General features: G+C 38.5%; 1 protein-coding gene across 1 annotated transcript in view; it reads left to right on the forward strand.

Annotated features, from left to right (window-relative positions):
- Nucleotides 1–7,979, forward strand: part of LOC127629448 (ras GTPase-activating protein 4-like) — a 72,960-nt gene extending 64,981 nt beyond the window's left edge. The window contains exons 16-21 of the mRNA XM_052106556.1: nucleotides 109–281; nucleotides 445–582; nucleotides 739–874; nucleotides 4,852–4,972; nucleotides 6,825–6,883; nucleotides 7,133–7,979. Of these exons, the coding sequence (XP_051962516.1) occupies nucleotides 109–281; nucleotides 445–582; nucleotides 739–874; nucleotides 4,852–4,972; nucleotides 6,825–6,883; nucleotides 7,133–7,260 (755 nt within the window). The 3' untranslated portion in view covers nucleotides 7,261–7,979. The remainder of the gene's footprint in view (nucleotides 1–108; nucleotides 282–444; nucleotides 583–738; nucleotides 875–4,851; nucleotides 4,973–6,824; nucleotides 6,884–7,132) is intronic.
- Nucleotides 7,980–17,621: the final 9,642 nt, after the last annotated feature.

Genomic DNA, 17,621 nt, shown 5'->3' on the forward strand with positions numbered 1-17,621 from the left:
TGGACAGGTCCTTCGGAGATGAAACAGACAGTCACGATCCTAATTTTATTACCTTCTCTGGTTCTCTCTCTCTCACCTGTTTGCTTTATTTGTCATTCATTAAAACAGATTTTGGGCTACAGACACGAATGAGACTCCAATGTGGCACTATGGAGAAAGAAGGTTTCCTCTTCCTGCACAGAACCAAAGACAAGTGCATGCTCATGACATCACCCTTTAAGAAGTGCTATGTGACGCTGAGCAAAGATACTCTTTCCTACTCTCGGACGCAACACTATAAGGTGAGTAACAGTGATGGATGCCAAGCCATCCCACATGGGATCGAAATCAAGTGTCACTCTTTTTATTGAGTTGGTCTTGAGTGAATATTAATATGCTCTGCATGTCCTGACTGTTTTATGTATGTGAGATATACTGAGTCAGCTCTGCTCTCCCAATCTGTAGAAGAGCTCATCTATTTCACTGCTAAAGATCCGGGCGATAGAGAAGGTGGAGGAGAAGTGCTTTGGCAGTGCCAACGTCATGCAGATCATCTCAAGTGAAGACTCTGGCCAACAGGAGACTCTGTACCTTAACTGCAAGGTTAGTGTAGTATTAAATTCACAATAAAAAAAAAAACTAAAATGCATTGGACTCACATGTTAGTGTGTTGAATCCCCTCCAAAGGGATGTTTGGAGTCAAGTGTTATTGTTTCATTGTGTTTTTTTCTTCCTCTTTGTCTCCGTGTTGGTCTGTAGAGTGTAAATGAGTTGAATCACTGGCTGTCAGCTTTGAGAAAAGCCTGCAGTCACAACACAAACACTATGAGCTGCTATCATCCTGGTATCTATAAAGCAGACAGATGGAGCTGCTGCCATCAAAAGGAGGAAACAGGTACTGCATTATTATAATGTCGAATGATGTACAGCAGTGGTTCTCAACTGGTTTTGCTTCAGGACCCTGATTTTACACTGGACATGAAGTGGCATTCCAACACAGTACCAACATTATTTATCATATAAAATTAACAAAAATGTACTTCATATAAATCATTGAAATGTAGGAATATTACCATAAACTGGATCGGCCCAACAATATGTCAAATTAATAAAGGAATAGTGCACCCAAAAAATGTAATCACCCTCATGTTGTTCCAAACTACGGATGGGCATTTTCGAGTGATTATGTAGTCGAGCACTCTAACCCACAAACAACGAATAATCGAATACTTATTTAAATGTCAGTAAATTTAAAAGCCATTTAAGAATGTACTGGTCAGAGTGGATTTTGAGGGGTGTTACTACACTTGGTGACCTATATGAGAGTGGATTGTTGAGATCTTTTGAAAATTTGGTTCAACATTTTCAGGTTCCCAAATCTCAGCTCTTTAGGTATTTACAGCTGCGCCACTTGCTCTGAATTGTTTTTGGGAATAACATACACCCCCTAAAGCGGCAGATACCCTTGGTGAGGTGAATATTGCTTTTGGAAATGGTCATGAGGCATCAATGTATTACTTCCTGCTAATTCAGAGGCTGGGGGACAGAGCTTTAACTTCTCTCAAAAGATTATGGGATTTAAACTTGGCGTTGGAGGAGGGAGTGTGGGCTAGGATTCTAAAAAATTTAAAATCTGCGTCTAGAGATGCAAGGTGCGCCTTATGCAGTTCAAGATTTTACATAGATTCTATTGGACCCCCTCTAGATTATATAGGTTTGGTCTTAAAGACACACCCACCTGCTGCCGATGCCAATTAGATGGAGACACGGCCCATGTTTTTTGGTGGTGTGTTAAGATCCAAGAATTTTGGTTGAAGGTTCAGAGTTTTATTTGTGATGTTTTGGGCACTCAAATTTCATTTTCCCCCATACTCTGTATTTTAGGCGATGGGGCGGTCATCAATATAGGGAATAATCATATACATACTAACCTGTGATATGATCACCAGACAAGTGATTTTAAGGGGTTAGAATTCAGGAGTGGTGCTCGGAGATGGGGAGGTGGCAGCTTTCAAAGAAGGATCATCTAGAAGACTGGGGAATTAGGATTTGTTTGTTGGGAAATGGGCCAGATATTTGGCGTTCTTGGAGAGTTCTCGGGGTGGAACAGTGGAGAGAGAGGTGTAGGTGTAGTCACAAATTCTTCCAAGAATTGTTTTAAAATAAGCTAACTTTAACAAAGAAGAAAAAAGTTAAATTAACAGTATGCATTAACAATAATAAAGAAATAATAATTTAAAAATATTTAAAAAACATTCGCACTCACCAGTAGCTTACATAGAAATCAGTATCGAATGGCATTAGGATAATGCACATATATAAACTGAGTCTACATAAAGCCCATCACAATTTTATCATTTCACATGGTATTATTCAGAAATACAAGTGCTGTAAGTTGGCTTTTTATAAAATGTGCTCTGCCCGTGTTCAGATATGTAATGCTCAGTCTGATAAGAATTCAATAAGAATCAAAATATTACAATTATTGCCACACTTGGCTCCACGGCACATATCCACAGTGCCTCCAGTAGACTCAATTGTTACTGTGAGATTTGGTGAGAGATCCAGAGGGAAGGTATGAGGTACATGATAATTCAGCGCTGCCCATGGCATTTGCAATATTCAAGTAGTGTTTTAAATAGTTTAGTAAATGGTGCAGATCGAGATTAGTTGATTACTCGTGCACATCCCTAATCCCCATTGACTTTCACTGCATCTTTTTTTACAATGAAAGTGAATGGTGACTGAGGTTAACATTCTTCTTAACATCTACTTTTGTGTTCCAAGTATGAATGGAAGTCATATGGGTTTGGAACAGCATGAGGGTGAGTAAATTATGTTTCGTTGTACTCTCCCTTCAGTATGAAATAGGCTGAATAGGAAAAATGACAGTTTTGTAAATACATTTACAACAGCAGAATGTGATTTACTAGCATGAAGCAAACACTGGGTTAAATATTATGCGTATTTGCTATTTCACAAAGTGGCAGATAAATCAGTGCCAAAATAAAACCTCAATTCCGAAAAAGTTGGGACAGTATGAAAATTGCTAATAAAAACAAAAAGTAGTGATTTGCAAATTATATTCACCATTTGTTATATTGAAAGCTCTACAGCTACACATTATATGATGCTTTACCCTGTGAAAGAAAGTTGGGACAGTCGAGTTTTTACCACTGTGAAACATCACCATTTCTTCTAATAACACATATTAAGCATTTGGGCACTGAAGACACAAGTTTGTTAAGTTTAAAAAGTGGAATTTCGCCCCATACATCCATTATGCAGGTCTTCAGCTGAACAGTTGTTGCCGTATTGTGCGCTTCATAATGCACCACACATTCTCAATTGGAGATGGTCAGGACTGCAGGCAGGCCAATCTAGCACCCGCACTCACTGTTTATGTATGTGGTTTGAAGTTGTCCTGCGGAAAATGGCGGGACGTCCCTGGAAAAGATGGTGCTGCATGGCAGTATATGTTGCTCCAAAATGTGTACATATCTGTCTGCATTAATGGTGCCCTCACAGATGTGCGAGTTACCCATGCCATGGGTGCTGACACACCCCTGGCCCATACAGACACTGGCTTTTGGACCTGACGCTGATAACAGATCGGATGGTCCTTTTTCTCTTTGGTTCGGAGAACACGCTGGCTGTGTATTTAAAAAACGACTTGAAATGTGGACTCATCGGACCAAAATACACAGTTCCACTGTTCTACATTCCATCTAAGATGAGAAAGAGCCCAGAGAAGTCGGCAGCACTTCTGGACAGTGTTGATGTAGGGCTTCTGCTTTGCATTGTAAAGTCTTAACTTGCATCTGTGGATGCAGCTGTGAATGATGTTGACTAACAAAGATTTACTAAAGTAATCCCAAGACCATGTTCATTATATCATTACAAATGAATGATGTTTAAGACAGTGATGTCTGAGGAATCAGAGATTACAAGCGCATTCAGAAATGATTTTCATTTTACCCTTTACGCACCAGATTTCTTGAAGCTTTTAACTATATTGTGCACTTTAAAGGGTGAAATGCCCAAAATCCTGCCAATTTGTATTTGGGGAACATTGTACACAAATTGCTGGATTATTTGCTGATGCATCTGTTGGCAAATTGACAAGTCTCATTTGATCCTTGCTCTTGAAGCACTAGGGTGTTTTTGGTGGCTCCCTATATAATATGACTCGATTGCCTCACCTGTTTCACATCTCCTGTTTCACATCTCCTGTTTCACATCGCCTTGTTATTTCAAATCTTCAAATTGTTATTAGTCTTAAAATGCCCCTGTCTCAATTATTTTACAATCATCTGATTAAAAATTACTGTACATTAAAAAAACAAAAACTATCAAATTCACCAGGTAAAGCATCATATAATGTGTAGTTGTAGTGCTTTCAATATAACAAAGGGTGAATATAATTTACAAATCACTCATTTTGGTTTTTATTAGCATTTTTCATACTGTCCCAACTTTTTCGGAATTGGGGATGTACTGTTGTTCAATTGGAATTTTAAAAGTTATTTTGCTACTCTAACATAGGTTAATTGCACTTTATTGTTTGCATACAGCATTGTTTCCCCCCTGGTTTTCATTACACTATCAGAACCAATTTGTGGTTCCAACCAACCAGTTTAGAACGCTGATATATGGAATTTGATTTCACTGTTTTTAAATCCTCACCAAAGAGGGGTTCACCTATACTATAAACTGCTAGATGTATTAATGTAATTGTTAAAACAAATTGTATAATGTTCAAATGCATAATAAATTATAATATAATAAACTGTTAAATTCACTTCATAACATTGTTAAAGGTTTTTAGTTCACTCTGCTCACTTTTTCCTTCTTAATGGACTTAATGCACAGACCCAGGCTGTGATAAAACTAGACATGGAGTGACTCTGCAGGAATGGTATGACCCGCTGGATCCAGACCTGGAGGCTCAGCTGATCTACCAACATCTCAGCAGTGTCCAACATGCCATGCGGTAATGTGGCATTAACATGTCTGACCCTATGCCTAAATACTGTATTTGATTTGCTTGTGAAGTCAACTGGAATAAATTGACATTTAGCAAATTTTTCTGTCTTATGAAGCAATTACAGTTTTATTGCAAGTGATTTCAGTTGCACACTGCAGTTCAGCTTGTCTATATAAAATATTTAATCGGCTATACATTGCTCTTGTGAAAATCTTGTGTAGAGTGAATCTTGTGTAGAACTCTGATTTATGAGCAAATACTTATTTTGAGTCAGTTCTTTTCAATGAATTGTTCCTTGATTTATTAGTGCAACAGTCTGAATTTTAATGATAAAAATTGTTATTCAGTTATCACAAATGACTGACAAGGTTTTGTAAATTGTAAATTCACTGGTCAAAAAGTGGGGAAAATCTATTTTGGGTCCCACATTTTAATTAGGTGTCTTTAACTACTATGTACTAACATTAAAATACAAACAATACAATGTATTTATTGAGTAACTACATGTTGTTCTGCAAAATTCTCACAAGTCACATTTCTGCTACTGAGGTTGTGGTGCGGGTAGGTTTAGGGGTAGGGTTGGGGTTAGATTAGGGTTAAGGGTAAGGTTAACAGTGTAACCAGTGCTGTATAGTAAGAGATTACGTGTGATCTAGATTACATAATCAGATTACAAAACTCAAGTACTTGTAATTAGATTAAAGTTACTTTGTATGGATTACATATTTATGAGACAAAGATTTTTTGATCCCTTTAGTTTTTCGTCTTTTGAAGTATTTATTATTTTCATTCTTAATCAGTCAACAGCTAATAAACAATAAATCTCTGAGTGTTTTCAATTGTAAGTGGGTGTGGGATGGGGTCGGGGGGTTGGAATTGCAAAAACAGACCTAATACTAGACACCAGCTATAATTACACTAAAGATGGAGCGGTAACCTACTTATAAAACCGATCGCATTAGTGCGCTAAAGTTTTAGTTTCGCAAATTACTTTTGTACTCTGCTTCAAAAATTTAGATGAATGTGCTTTTTCAGACTTTTCATGGAAATTGTTTGTTAAAATTGACGGAGTAACAGCATTTTAAGTGTCTTTTTTCACTCAGAAACAGACAAATAGCAAATAAACCACACACAAAAATAATAATATCAATTCTCATATTTTGATCCATATTTTGATGAGTACGTTTTCTTTCATGCAATTAAGCAACATTATGTCAAAATGTACAAGCTTATCATACTCAAATGCATGTGACATCAGAAAAACAAGAATTAGGCAAGAAGTAATCCAAAAGTAATACAAAAGCAATCTGATTAGTTTACCTTAAAAATATAGTACAAGAGGTTGTTACTGAGTAAAATTTTACAAAATGTAATTTGTAATCAGTAACATATTACTATTCAGAAGTAATCTTCCCAGCACTGAGTGTAACTACAGATGTAATGAAATGCAGGTCCTTTATATGTAAGTAAAATACAACAACACGCATGTACATAATAAGTACATTGTATCTAATTTACATTTAAGCATTTGGCAGACACTTTTATTCAAAGCGACTTACAGTGCACTTATTACAGGGACAATCCCCCCCGAACAACCCAGAGTTAAGTGTCTTACTCAAGGACACAATGGTGGTGGCCATGGGGATCGAACCAGCAACCTTCTGATTAACACTTATGTGCTTTAGCCCACTACGCCACCACCACTCTGCATGCTTTAGTACATAGCAGTTAAAGACATCTAATGTAAAGTGGGTCCCAATTTTTTAATGTTTGCGATATGAGTAACATTTTTAAAATCTCTGCTATAACAAAAAAAGAAACGTCTTATCGAAGACTAAATTTTGTTTTTCCTGTGCAGCGATAAGTATTACAAGTTAAGAGAGCTGCAAGGAGCTCAGGAGACAGATTCAATAACAGGTATGTCTTTAAGCACTATATACTGTAATTGTCAACTGTGAACAAAAGTATCAAAAGTAAACAAATATCTGTAAACAAAAGTTATCAGGCCCCTATAGATTTTACACCAGTAAACAATATTTCCCAACTAGGTTGTTAGTACTATTATTATGACCTCCAGGTAATTACTGTTACTTGATAAGTCTTTAATGTCAAGCTCATGATAGCTTCTTATTTATAACTAATATTTGGACTGTTTTGATCTTTCAGACCAGAAGAAAGTAGATGGACTAACAAAGCTCTTCAGTATTCTCCAAGACCTGCATGATGCGCATGCTGCTGTGGAGGAAGAGGAAAGATTGAAAAATAAAAATGTTTTCTTGGAATTACAAACGTAAAGGAAAGGACTGATTTTTACTCAGTTTTAACAATGTTATTCAGTCGCTGACCTCATACACAGACTACACAGAAGTGGATGTTTGATTTGGTCTTGTATTGTTCTGAAATGATTTTGAAATGAAACTGATTTTTGGTGCATAGATTGATATTTAGAGGGCTATGAACACAATCTCTTTATTAAGGGTTGTCTTGGGTGTATTAGATGTCCAGCTCCAGACTGCATGTAATTGTAGTGAAGTGGGTTGCCAAATCAAAAACTGTGTCTTTGTAGGTATCGCTATATATAGCAGTTTTTACATGTATTAAAATGTACTTTAAATACTTTACTTAAATATTTTATTTAATTGTTTTTTAATTAACTTAATGATTTCCCATTTTAATATAAAACATTCTTCAATTTGATGTGCTTTTTGACTATAAAATCGTAGCGGAGATGGCAAACCCTTCTCCATATCATATCTGAGGAAAAGTAAGAATTTCGCTAAGATGTTTATATGTTTGTTTTTATTTTATTTGGTAATTTTAGGACATTGTTGATGCAAATGTGGATCATTAGTTCATTGTTGGAGCTGAATCACATACAAAGCTGCCATTCCTGTTCTCACAGTGTGTCAATTGTTTATGTTTTGTTGTTATGTCCTTATATGGTATATGTACTGTATGCATTATGCATTTCACAAACGTTGTAGTTGTATGTGTCCAGACACAAACTTTTAAAATGTGGACCATTAAAAAAAAAATTCCTAACTGTTGGTGATGTGTAGTATCTGTCCACTAGATGGAGCTACAGGCTGTGCTAAACCTGTTTCAAACAATTTTCAAGGTTCCTGCAATTCTTTAAAGGATTAATTAACACTGTAAGAAGGGGGTGAAAGTACTACAATAGTTTTTGCTATTCCAACTATATCTATATAAACTATTATTTATATAAGTTTAACATAACATTTACAAAATATTGAAATGTTTCTTCTTAAACAGATGAAAAAAACAATTGAGAATTCCCTAACATCGATCAAAACCTGACTGATTGTGTAACCTTAGACATTCTGCAAAAAAATGAAGAAAGAAAATGGTTGGTTTAACTTAATTCAAATGTCGACATTGGCTCCAAACAATGAAAGTTAGTTTGTTTGATATTAAATTATGTAAGCTCTGGTCTACTCAAATACTTTGTGTAGCAAAAACCTAAATGAATTGTGTTATTCTAACTTAAATGTGATCTGGTCAAATAATATAGTAGACCATGCAACTTGTTGCTACCAAGCAACAAAGAAATTAGCATATTTTGTATGTATGTGTATATATATATATATATATATATATATATATATATATATATATATATATATATATATATATATACAGTGCATCCGGAAAGTATTCACAGCGCTTCACTTTTTTCACATTTTGTTATGTTACAGCCTTATTCCGACATTTATTAAATTCATTATATTCCTAAAAATTTTATAAACAATACCCCATAATGACAATGTGAAAGACGTTTGTTTGAAATCTTTGCAAATTTATTAAAAATAAAAAATAAAAAAATCACATGTACATAAGTATTCACAACCTTTGCTCAATACTTTGTTGAAGCAGCTTTGGCACCAATTACAGCCTCAAGTCTTTTTGAGTATGATGCAACAAGCTTGACACATCTATTTTTGGGCAGTTTCTCCCAATTGTCTTTGCAGGACCTCTCAAGCTCCATCAGGTTGAATGGGATGTTCAATTGGGTTCAAGTCTGGGCTCTGGCTGGGCCACTCAAGGACATTCACAGAGTTGTCCCGTAACCACTCCTTTGTTATCTTGGCTGTGTGCTTAGGGTTGTTGTTCTGTTGGAAGATGAACCTTCGCCCCAGCCTGAGGTCCAGAGTGCTCTGGAGCAGATTTTCATCAAGGATGTCTCTGTACATTGCTGCATTCATCTTTCCCTCCATCCTGACTAGTGTCCCAGTTCCTGCCACTGAAAAACATCCCCACAGCATGATGCTGCCACCACCATGGTTCACTGAAGGGATGGTATTGGCCAGATGATGAGCGGTGCCTGGTTTCCTCCAGACATGACGCTTGCAATTCAGGCCAAAGAGTTCAGTCTTTGTTTCATCAGAATAGAGAATTCTGTTTCTCATGGTCTGAGAGTCCTTCAGGTGCCTCTTGGCAAACTCCAGGTGGGCTGTCATGTGCCTTTTACTGAGGAGTGGCTTCCGTCTGGCCACTCTACCATACAGGCCTGATTGGTGGAGTGCTGCAGAGATGGTTGTTCTTCTGGAAGGTTCTCCTTTCTCCACAGAGAAACGCTGGAGCTCTGTCAGAGTGACCATCGGGTTCTTGGTCACCTCCCTGACTAAGGCCCTTCTCCCCCGATCGCTCAGTTTGGCCGGGCGGCCAGTTCTAGGAAGAGTCCTGGTGGTTCCAAACTTCTTCCATTTACGGATGATGGAGGCCACTGTGCTCATTGGGACCTTCAATGCTGCAGAAATGTTTCTGTACCCTTCCCCAGATCTGTGCCTCGATACAATCCTGTCTCGGAGGTCTACAGACAATTCCTTGGACTTCATGGCTTGATTTGTGCTCTGACATGCACTGTTAACTGTGGGACCTTATATAGACAGGTGTGTGCCTTTCCAAATCATGTCCAATCAACTGAATTCACCACAGTTGGACTCCAATCAAGTTGTAGAAACATCTCAAGGATTATCAGTGGAAACAGGATGCACCTGAGCTCAATTTTGAGTGTCATGGCAAAGGTTGTGAATACTTACAGTATGTACATGTGATTTTTTCACATGTGATCATGCGTTTTTTATTTTTAATACATTTGCAAAGATTTCAAACAAACTTCTTTCACATTGTCATTATGGGGTATTGTTTGTAGAATTTTGAGGAAAATAATGAATTTAATACATTTTGGAATAAGGCTGCAACATAACAAAATGTGGAAAAAGTGAAGCGCTGTGAATACTTTCCGGATGAACTGTATATATATTTATATATATTGCTGTATAGCAAGTATGATGCTGCTGAGTATCTCCAGATCCCCAAACAATCATTATGATCCCTCATTATTTGCTTCATAAGGAAAAAAAAAATACACAATACCTTTTCTATTAGCTCCAATCTTCTCCAAAATGGTACCCTCCATAAAAAAAATGTAACATGATAGAATGTCCTCTAAATCCCAACATAACAGAACATTAAGCACTAACAGGTCTCCTACTTGTTTCATTTTGCATAGAAATACATTAAAATAACACTTAATTGTAAAATCTGCTCTCCCAATCCAGTCCAATGCAAAACATCCTGAGAACTAGAAATACGCTGAATGGTTTCATTAATGCATTTTCACATAGTTACAACACAATTGGATTAAGTGAACATAGATGGATTGTACACAGTGACATTACGTTGAGACCAAATGTTATAGAATTGTGTTGCATTAGCTTATTTTGAAGAAGTTAATTGAGCAAGCAGTAAAAATCACGTTGAGTGAACAAGATTCTTTAGAAGTCTGAATCCATTTTACAGCAATGTATTAATATTAATGTGATCATTTCACTTTTTGATGATTGTGTTGAATATCACTTGGACTTTACTCAATATAATTATGTTTTCATTTCAAACATGAATATATTAAGTTGATTTCAATAAAACTGGACTAGCCGCATTACTTTTTTCAGTCCATCTCCTTTTGTATTTCACTGAAGAAAGAATGCCATACAGGGTTGGAATGACATGAGGGTGAGCAAATAATGAAAGAAAATCATTTTAATTTTGCAAGCACTGCTCCTGTTATTAGGTGCCTTATGTTTACAACCCACAGCAAGAATGTGCTTCCAGTTCTCCTTTCACACAGTTGTCATACAAAACATGGCCAACCCTCTCTGTTCTTTTCTCTTTCTCTATTTCACTCTTATAGCCTTTTTCCTCAGCCTACGCTTTCTTTTAAATGAAATACTTTATTGTGTTATACCAACTTATGCACTATTATTTCACCTGCTAAAGCAGAGGTGCTGGTTGGAGGAGTCTTTTTTCAGTAGCCTTCAGTACAACTGAGTTCTTTGTTCTGTTTTGTTTATCTTGAAATGGGAAGATACCATGCAAAGGGTCAACTGATGCATTATCATAAGGATTCATATGTATTACTTTTCAGTCAACGATTTTGTCAAGCAAGTTAGGATGCTTGCTTATACATGGTTTAAACAACAACAACAAAAATCTTCAAATCCATTGTCTATGAAGTTCTCTTTTTTAACCAACATCAGTCCCGATCAAAACTACCAAATATTAATTCATTTTCAGGATTTTAACCCTTTAAATGCCAGTTTTCTTATATAATACCACTGTTGTTTTTTACATACACACACACACACAAGCACACACACACACACACACGCACAAACACATACACACACACACACACACACACACACACACACACACATGTTGGTCTACCTATCATTATGAGGACTTTCCATAGACATATTGGTTTTTATACTGTACAAACTATCGATTGAATCCCCTAACCCTACCCCTAAACCTAATCCTCACAGAAAACGTTTTGCATTTTTACATTTTCAATAAAACATGGTTTAATATGTTTTTTAAGCTATTTAAATTATGGGGACACTAGAAATGTCCTCATAAACCACATTTATAGCGTAATACCCTTATAATTACCAGTTTGTAACCTAAAGAATTGTCCTCGTAAACCACATAAACATGCCCACACAAACACACACACACACACACACATACATACAAAACACATTTTGACATCCATACCAACAAACCTACACAATTTTAGCTGCATCATTTGGCCTGCAGTGCTCTATCATACAGAAAATAGGAAAAAAGCATGTAATTGCTCCATAGGCTAAACAGGAGAAAAATGGCGCCATCTGGTGGAAAATATTACAAATGTATATTTTGAAGCCAGAGATCCAGGATGAAAGCATATTATCATATAATTCATGATTTTTTGCTTTAATGACACTGGGATCAAATATTGTGGTTTTAATGGGTTTCAATGGGGACATTTTTTCCTGAAGGTCCTGAGTGTAACTATATTAAGTACACAGTTTATTATAGATGTATTATACGAACTGAGGTGGAAATATAAAAATTCCCCCCAAAAATACACACCTTCGGCAAAATGTATGCCATTGTCATTAACACAGCCAAAATGATCGAAATAACAAAAATGAAATAGACAAAAATGTCCCAAAGGTCTGACCTCTGGCATCAGACATCTAACATAATAGATTACCTATAATATGGCAGGATCTGTGAGTCATATGTAAAAATTCAAGCAGTTATATTTTGACAATAATGCTCATTATGTTTCAGACTTATGACTAAAAATGGCAGGTGTCACTTTACATGAATTGGGTACGAATAGGTCTCCCATAACTTTTTTTTAAAGCGCTGTAGGCATCATTAATTGAAGTGAATTCAACACTGTTGAATTAATTATTGGGAGAAAAATTATCAAACATTTCTTTCTTTGATTAATGAGAAATGAAATGCCAGTTGTTTAGTGTAATAACCTGTTTTGTTTATTACGAGAAAACCTATAACAAGAAAAGATGTCGTTTTTATTACATATCTTATTATTATGAGAACAGATGTCTCTTTCATTACATAATTTCTCGTTATTACAAGAAAGATGTCATTTTATCACATAATTAAATAAATAATTACATAAAATATAATAAGTAGTACTATAAGTTTAACAAAAACTTGAAAACAACAATTTGAACCAAACTGGCTAGCCCCTAAAGTGATTGGCTCATTTAGGCAAAATCTGTAATACATTATGAGCAATTCCATCATTATAAATTAACATTTACCAAGATTAAAAAATGTTGTGACGAAATTTTGTTCATGGATAGTTAATGATACCTAATGCATTAACTAATGTAAATAAATAGAACCTTATTGTAAGGCGTTACAGAGTAATTCAATTTAACCCTCTAATACATGGGTGTTTCATCAAACATTATTACATACGGGGGTCTTTAGAGACCAGGCTCTAATATCAATCACAAATGGATGTACAAAATGCCCAGATAGTGTCAAATTGTCAAAATGTTTTCAAGACAATTAGAAAATAATAGAATATATTCTGAAATCCCTTTGTGCCTCGCAAAAATTAGATCTCAGAAGATCTATGATCAATAATTGTAGTTCCCTTACGACTCAGTCCACTTGACCTTGTGTTCATTAACGCATACAGGGAGTGCCACTCATGACCTATTTGAAACCTCTCTACAATAACGGCGATATTAAAATATTGCTATGGTGTTTGAGCCCCGCCTGTTTTGGCACAAAACTGACCACTATAAAAACAGGTCCACAGACACCATTTTCTCAGAATTTCTTCCTTCAAGACAGCAATCATCTCTTGTCTCGAAGCCCCCTACCCTTCGCCGTCGACGCTTCACTGGTGAACGGACCTCAACATCCTGATTTTCCGCAGCACGTCGGCAGGTGTAGAATATCCTTTTAAAAAGCAATTGTATTTGTGTGATATAAATATAAATTATATATATATCTAAAAGAGTCACTTACGTTTTTGCGTCTTTTTCAAGATATTGTTCCGTTAGTGTTCCTTGTGCGAGAGTCACATCCTGCCATCAGACAAGTATGAGAGCTGCGTTTTCTGTCTGGCCCACGCCCACACAGAGTCAACTCTCATTGAGACAGACTCTCAAGTCGCTTCGTTTACGAATCGCACTCGTTCTGAGGAATGATTCAGCCTCTCGTGCCCTCCCACCCGCCTCTTCTGTGATACCCGAGGGTTCACACGAGGCGGCACGGTGGGGCTGTGAGGTCGAACAGGATGAATTTGAGGTGGATTTCATCCCCGCACATGCCCCATGAGCCCCTCAATCTCCACGAAGCACATGTTTCCCAGTGCGCTATGTGCGAGATGATTTCCGGCCCTCTGAAGGAGCGTGCTGTCTCATCTCATTTGGCGGATCTGACGCTGGGGATGATGACGATGTCATATTTCTCGCCACATCAGGCAAATTGTCAGTGGATGATGCCGCTGCCCCTCCCCCAACGGAGGGTGAAGAACGTGCACGCGCCACTGACAGGGAGATGCTCCGCGTCCTTACAAGGGCGGTCGAAGAGCTTCACCCTGACTAGTCTCCCCCAGAGGAACCTGAACAGTCTCGCCTCGATGAATGGTTCCAACAGTCCGGCACCGTCAAATGGCAGCATCCCGCACAATTTTTCCTGAAGTTCATAACGAACTATTCAAGTCAAGGCATGCAACCTTATACAGCACGCTCGTGCAGTGCCGCTATCCTCTTTAATGAGGATCATGGGAAAGAAAACGGTTATGCCCAATTACCCCCTGTGGAGGAGGTGGTATCGGCACACCTCTGCCCAGCGAGTAACATGTACATCCTTCCAAACCATGTTGACAAACTGGTGGGAAAAGCTTACTCAGCAGCAGAACAAGCTGGATCAGCACTCCACACAATGGTGGTGCTCCAGGGCAGAAATGAGTGATAAGGAAAAAGCCACTCTTTTGGATGCTCCAGTGTCTCCAGCTGTCTCTCTTTGGCGGCTCTGTGAATATAGTGAGTATTGCATCATATCATATGGTGAGCAAACCAAATTGCCCTCTGTCCCATTATATGGATGCGTGGCGAGGCCTAATGATCGAACATGGTTGTATGATCCAATTTTGCACACCGGCCACCCTGTTTCAATGGCATTCTGTCTTCCACGGTTTTGTCCGAAGACGCGCCAGTGTTACGAGCCGAAATACACAATCTCATCATGAAAAATGTGATAGAGATTGTGCCAAATTGTCAAGCACAAAAATTGTTTTACAGCGGTTATTTTCTTGTTCCAAAGAAAGATGGCAGGCTTTGGCCAATCCTGGATCTGAGACATTTAAATCACACACTTATAAAGTGCCCATTCAAAATGATTACTCAGAAATGGATCTTATCGCATGTATGCCCACAAGATTGGTTTGCATTGATAGATCTGAAGGATGCATACATTCATATCCAAATTGTATGACATCACAGGATGTTTTTACGATTTCCGTTCGAGGGAACAGAGTATCAATTCAAAGTCCTGCCCTTCGGACTGTCTTTGGCTCCTCGCACATTCACAAAGCGCATCGGTGCTGTTCTCGCCCCTCTGAGACTGAGCGGCATGCGCATCTTGAACTACCTCACCAATTGGCTGTTACTGCTGCAATCAGAGGCTTTGTTATGCCATCACAGACTTACTTCTTCAGCCATTCTACAGTGTCCGTCTCAGTTCAAACTAGGGAGAAAAGCATTGGGATTTGTGGTGGCAGCATGTAAGGTCTGTTGAGACCTCTTCAGTGCTGGCTGAAGCGCCGTGTGCCACGACATGCTTGGCGCCAAGGACGCATGCGCATCACTATATCCCACCTCTGTATAGCTGCTTTAGCAACACGGACAGCTCCAGCATTTTATCAGAGAGGTGTCGCACTGGGGCAAGATGTCACACAGTGCCTAAAGCCATCGGCTGTATTTATAGCCTTAAAGGCTTTTCAGTCAGAAATATCAAACTGTCCTGGTTCGCTCAGACAACATGACAGTTGTGGCATATATACAATGCCAAGGCGGGATTCAGGACACTTCACCCTCAAACTGTATTGAGGTTTTGGGAAATATCTGGCAAAGCAGAAATCAATCTATTTGCCTCAGTGGAGAATTGCCACTGTCCCCTCTGGTACTCAAAGTCCCAAGTTGTCAGGCAGAAAGTGGTGACCACAGATGCTTCCAACACAGGTCGGGGGGTGGTGTGCAATGTCTGTCCAACTTTTGGCACCTGGACAGTTGCGAGGAGGTCGTGGCACATCAACCGCTGAAATAGTGACCTGTCATGTCAACGTGACAGTTGTGGCAAATATAAACAGCCAAGGCTGAATTCATTCACCGCCACTGTCGAAAATGAAGCGTCCTTCTATGCTCCTATGGAGCGAGCATTATCTCTCCCTGAGAGTGACCTATGTCCTAGGCGCCTGAATTATGGCGCAGGCCTACTGTCACGCTAAGGGGTGATACCGGGCAAATGGAGACTTCATCCTCAAACTGTACTGAGGATTTGGTAAATATTCGGCAAAGCACATATAGAATCTATTTGCGTCAGTGGAGAATACCCTGTGTCCCCTCTGTTATTCGAAGTCCCAAGCCCCGCTGGGAGGGGACGCAATGACACACAAATGGCTGGCGAAACGCAAATATGCCTTTCCTCCAGTATGCCTGATCCACTCTGTCATATGCAAAATCCGAGAGGACAAGGAAACAGTTCTATCAGTTGCACCAAAATGGCCCAACTGCCCCACCTGCATGTGTGGCCCCTGATTGGTGTCTCTCACATAGCAAGGACCCAGTAGACTGCCCCATAAATGAAATTCTAATATTTCTTCAAGAGCGATTAGATGCAGGACTCTGTGGCAACTATATATGTGTATCACGCACATGAAACTGGCGCCTCTATAGGCATGCATGATTTAATCATTACGTTTCTTAAAGGAGCAAGATGATTAAACCCACCTCGGCCAGCTACAGTCCCGACTTGGGACTTAACTTTAGTTAAATATATATATATTAAAGTATGGGCTCCCCATCATTTACACAACCGCCTGCATTCAGGCCGTTATAATTACCATAAAGTCACAAGCACTTCATTATAAATAAACTCCCTTCCCAACTGGGTTCATAAGGAGTTAATTCATACTATATGACTATAGTTCATATATTCGTTATTAGTGCTCTCCTCCTGGCCATCAAGAGGATCAATCACTGTGGCATGCTCATGCCGTCCCATAAGACTGCACCGCCATGTTTTCTCTCTGGGAATTTTCGTTGTGTAGTGCGGCGTGATGGGATTCTGTTCCACATATGCATTAATAAACGCAATGTCATGTGGACCGAGTCATAAGTGAACATCTTAGTTACGTACGTGACCTCGGTTCCCTGAGACGAAGGGAACGAGACATTGTGAACGCTAGCCGCACTACAAGACTCAGGGTTCTTGAAGCATGAGTGATGTGCTCCTTGTTCTCAGTCAGATATTCTGAGGAAATGTTGTCAGGGCACCTGTTTTTACAGCGGTCAGTTTAGCACAAAAACAGGCTGGGCTCAAACACCATAGCCAATATTAGAATATTGGTGTTATTGTAGAGAGGTTTCAAGAGAGGTTTTGTATGAAGGCACTCCCCATATGCGTTAATAAACGCAATGTCTCGTTCACTTCGTTTCAGGGAATTACGTACGTAACCGAGACGTTTTGTATAAAGCTGCAAAGGGTTCATTTATTTTGAAGAGCTTAGAAATTAATCTGTCCACAGTTA

This window comes from Xyrauchen texanus, chromosome 3 (assembly GCF_025860055.1).
Source record: "Xyrauchen texanus isolate HMW12.3.18 chromosome 3, RBS_HiC_50CHRs, whole genome shotgun sequence".
Lineage (NCBI taxonomy): Eukaryota > Metazoa > Chordata > Actinopteri > Cypriniformes > Catostomidae > Xyrauchen > Xyrauchen texanus.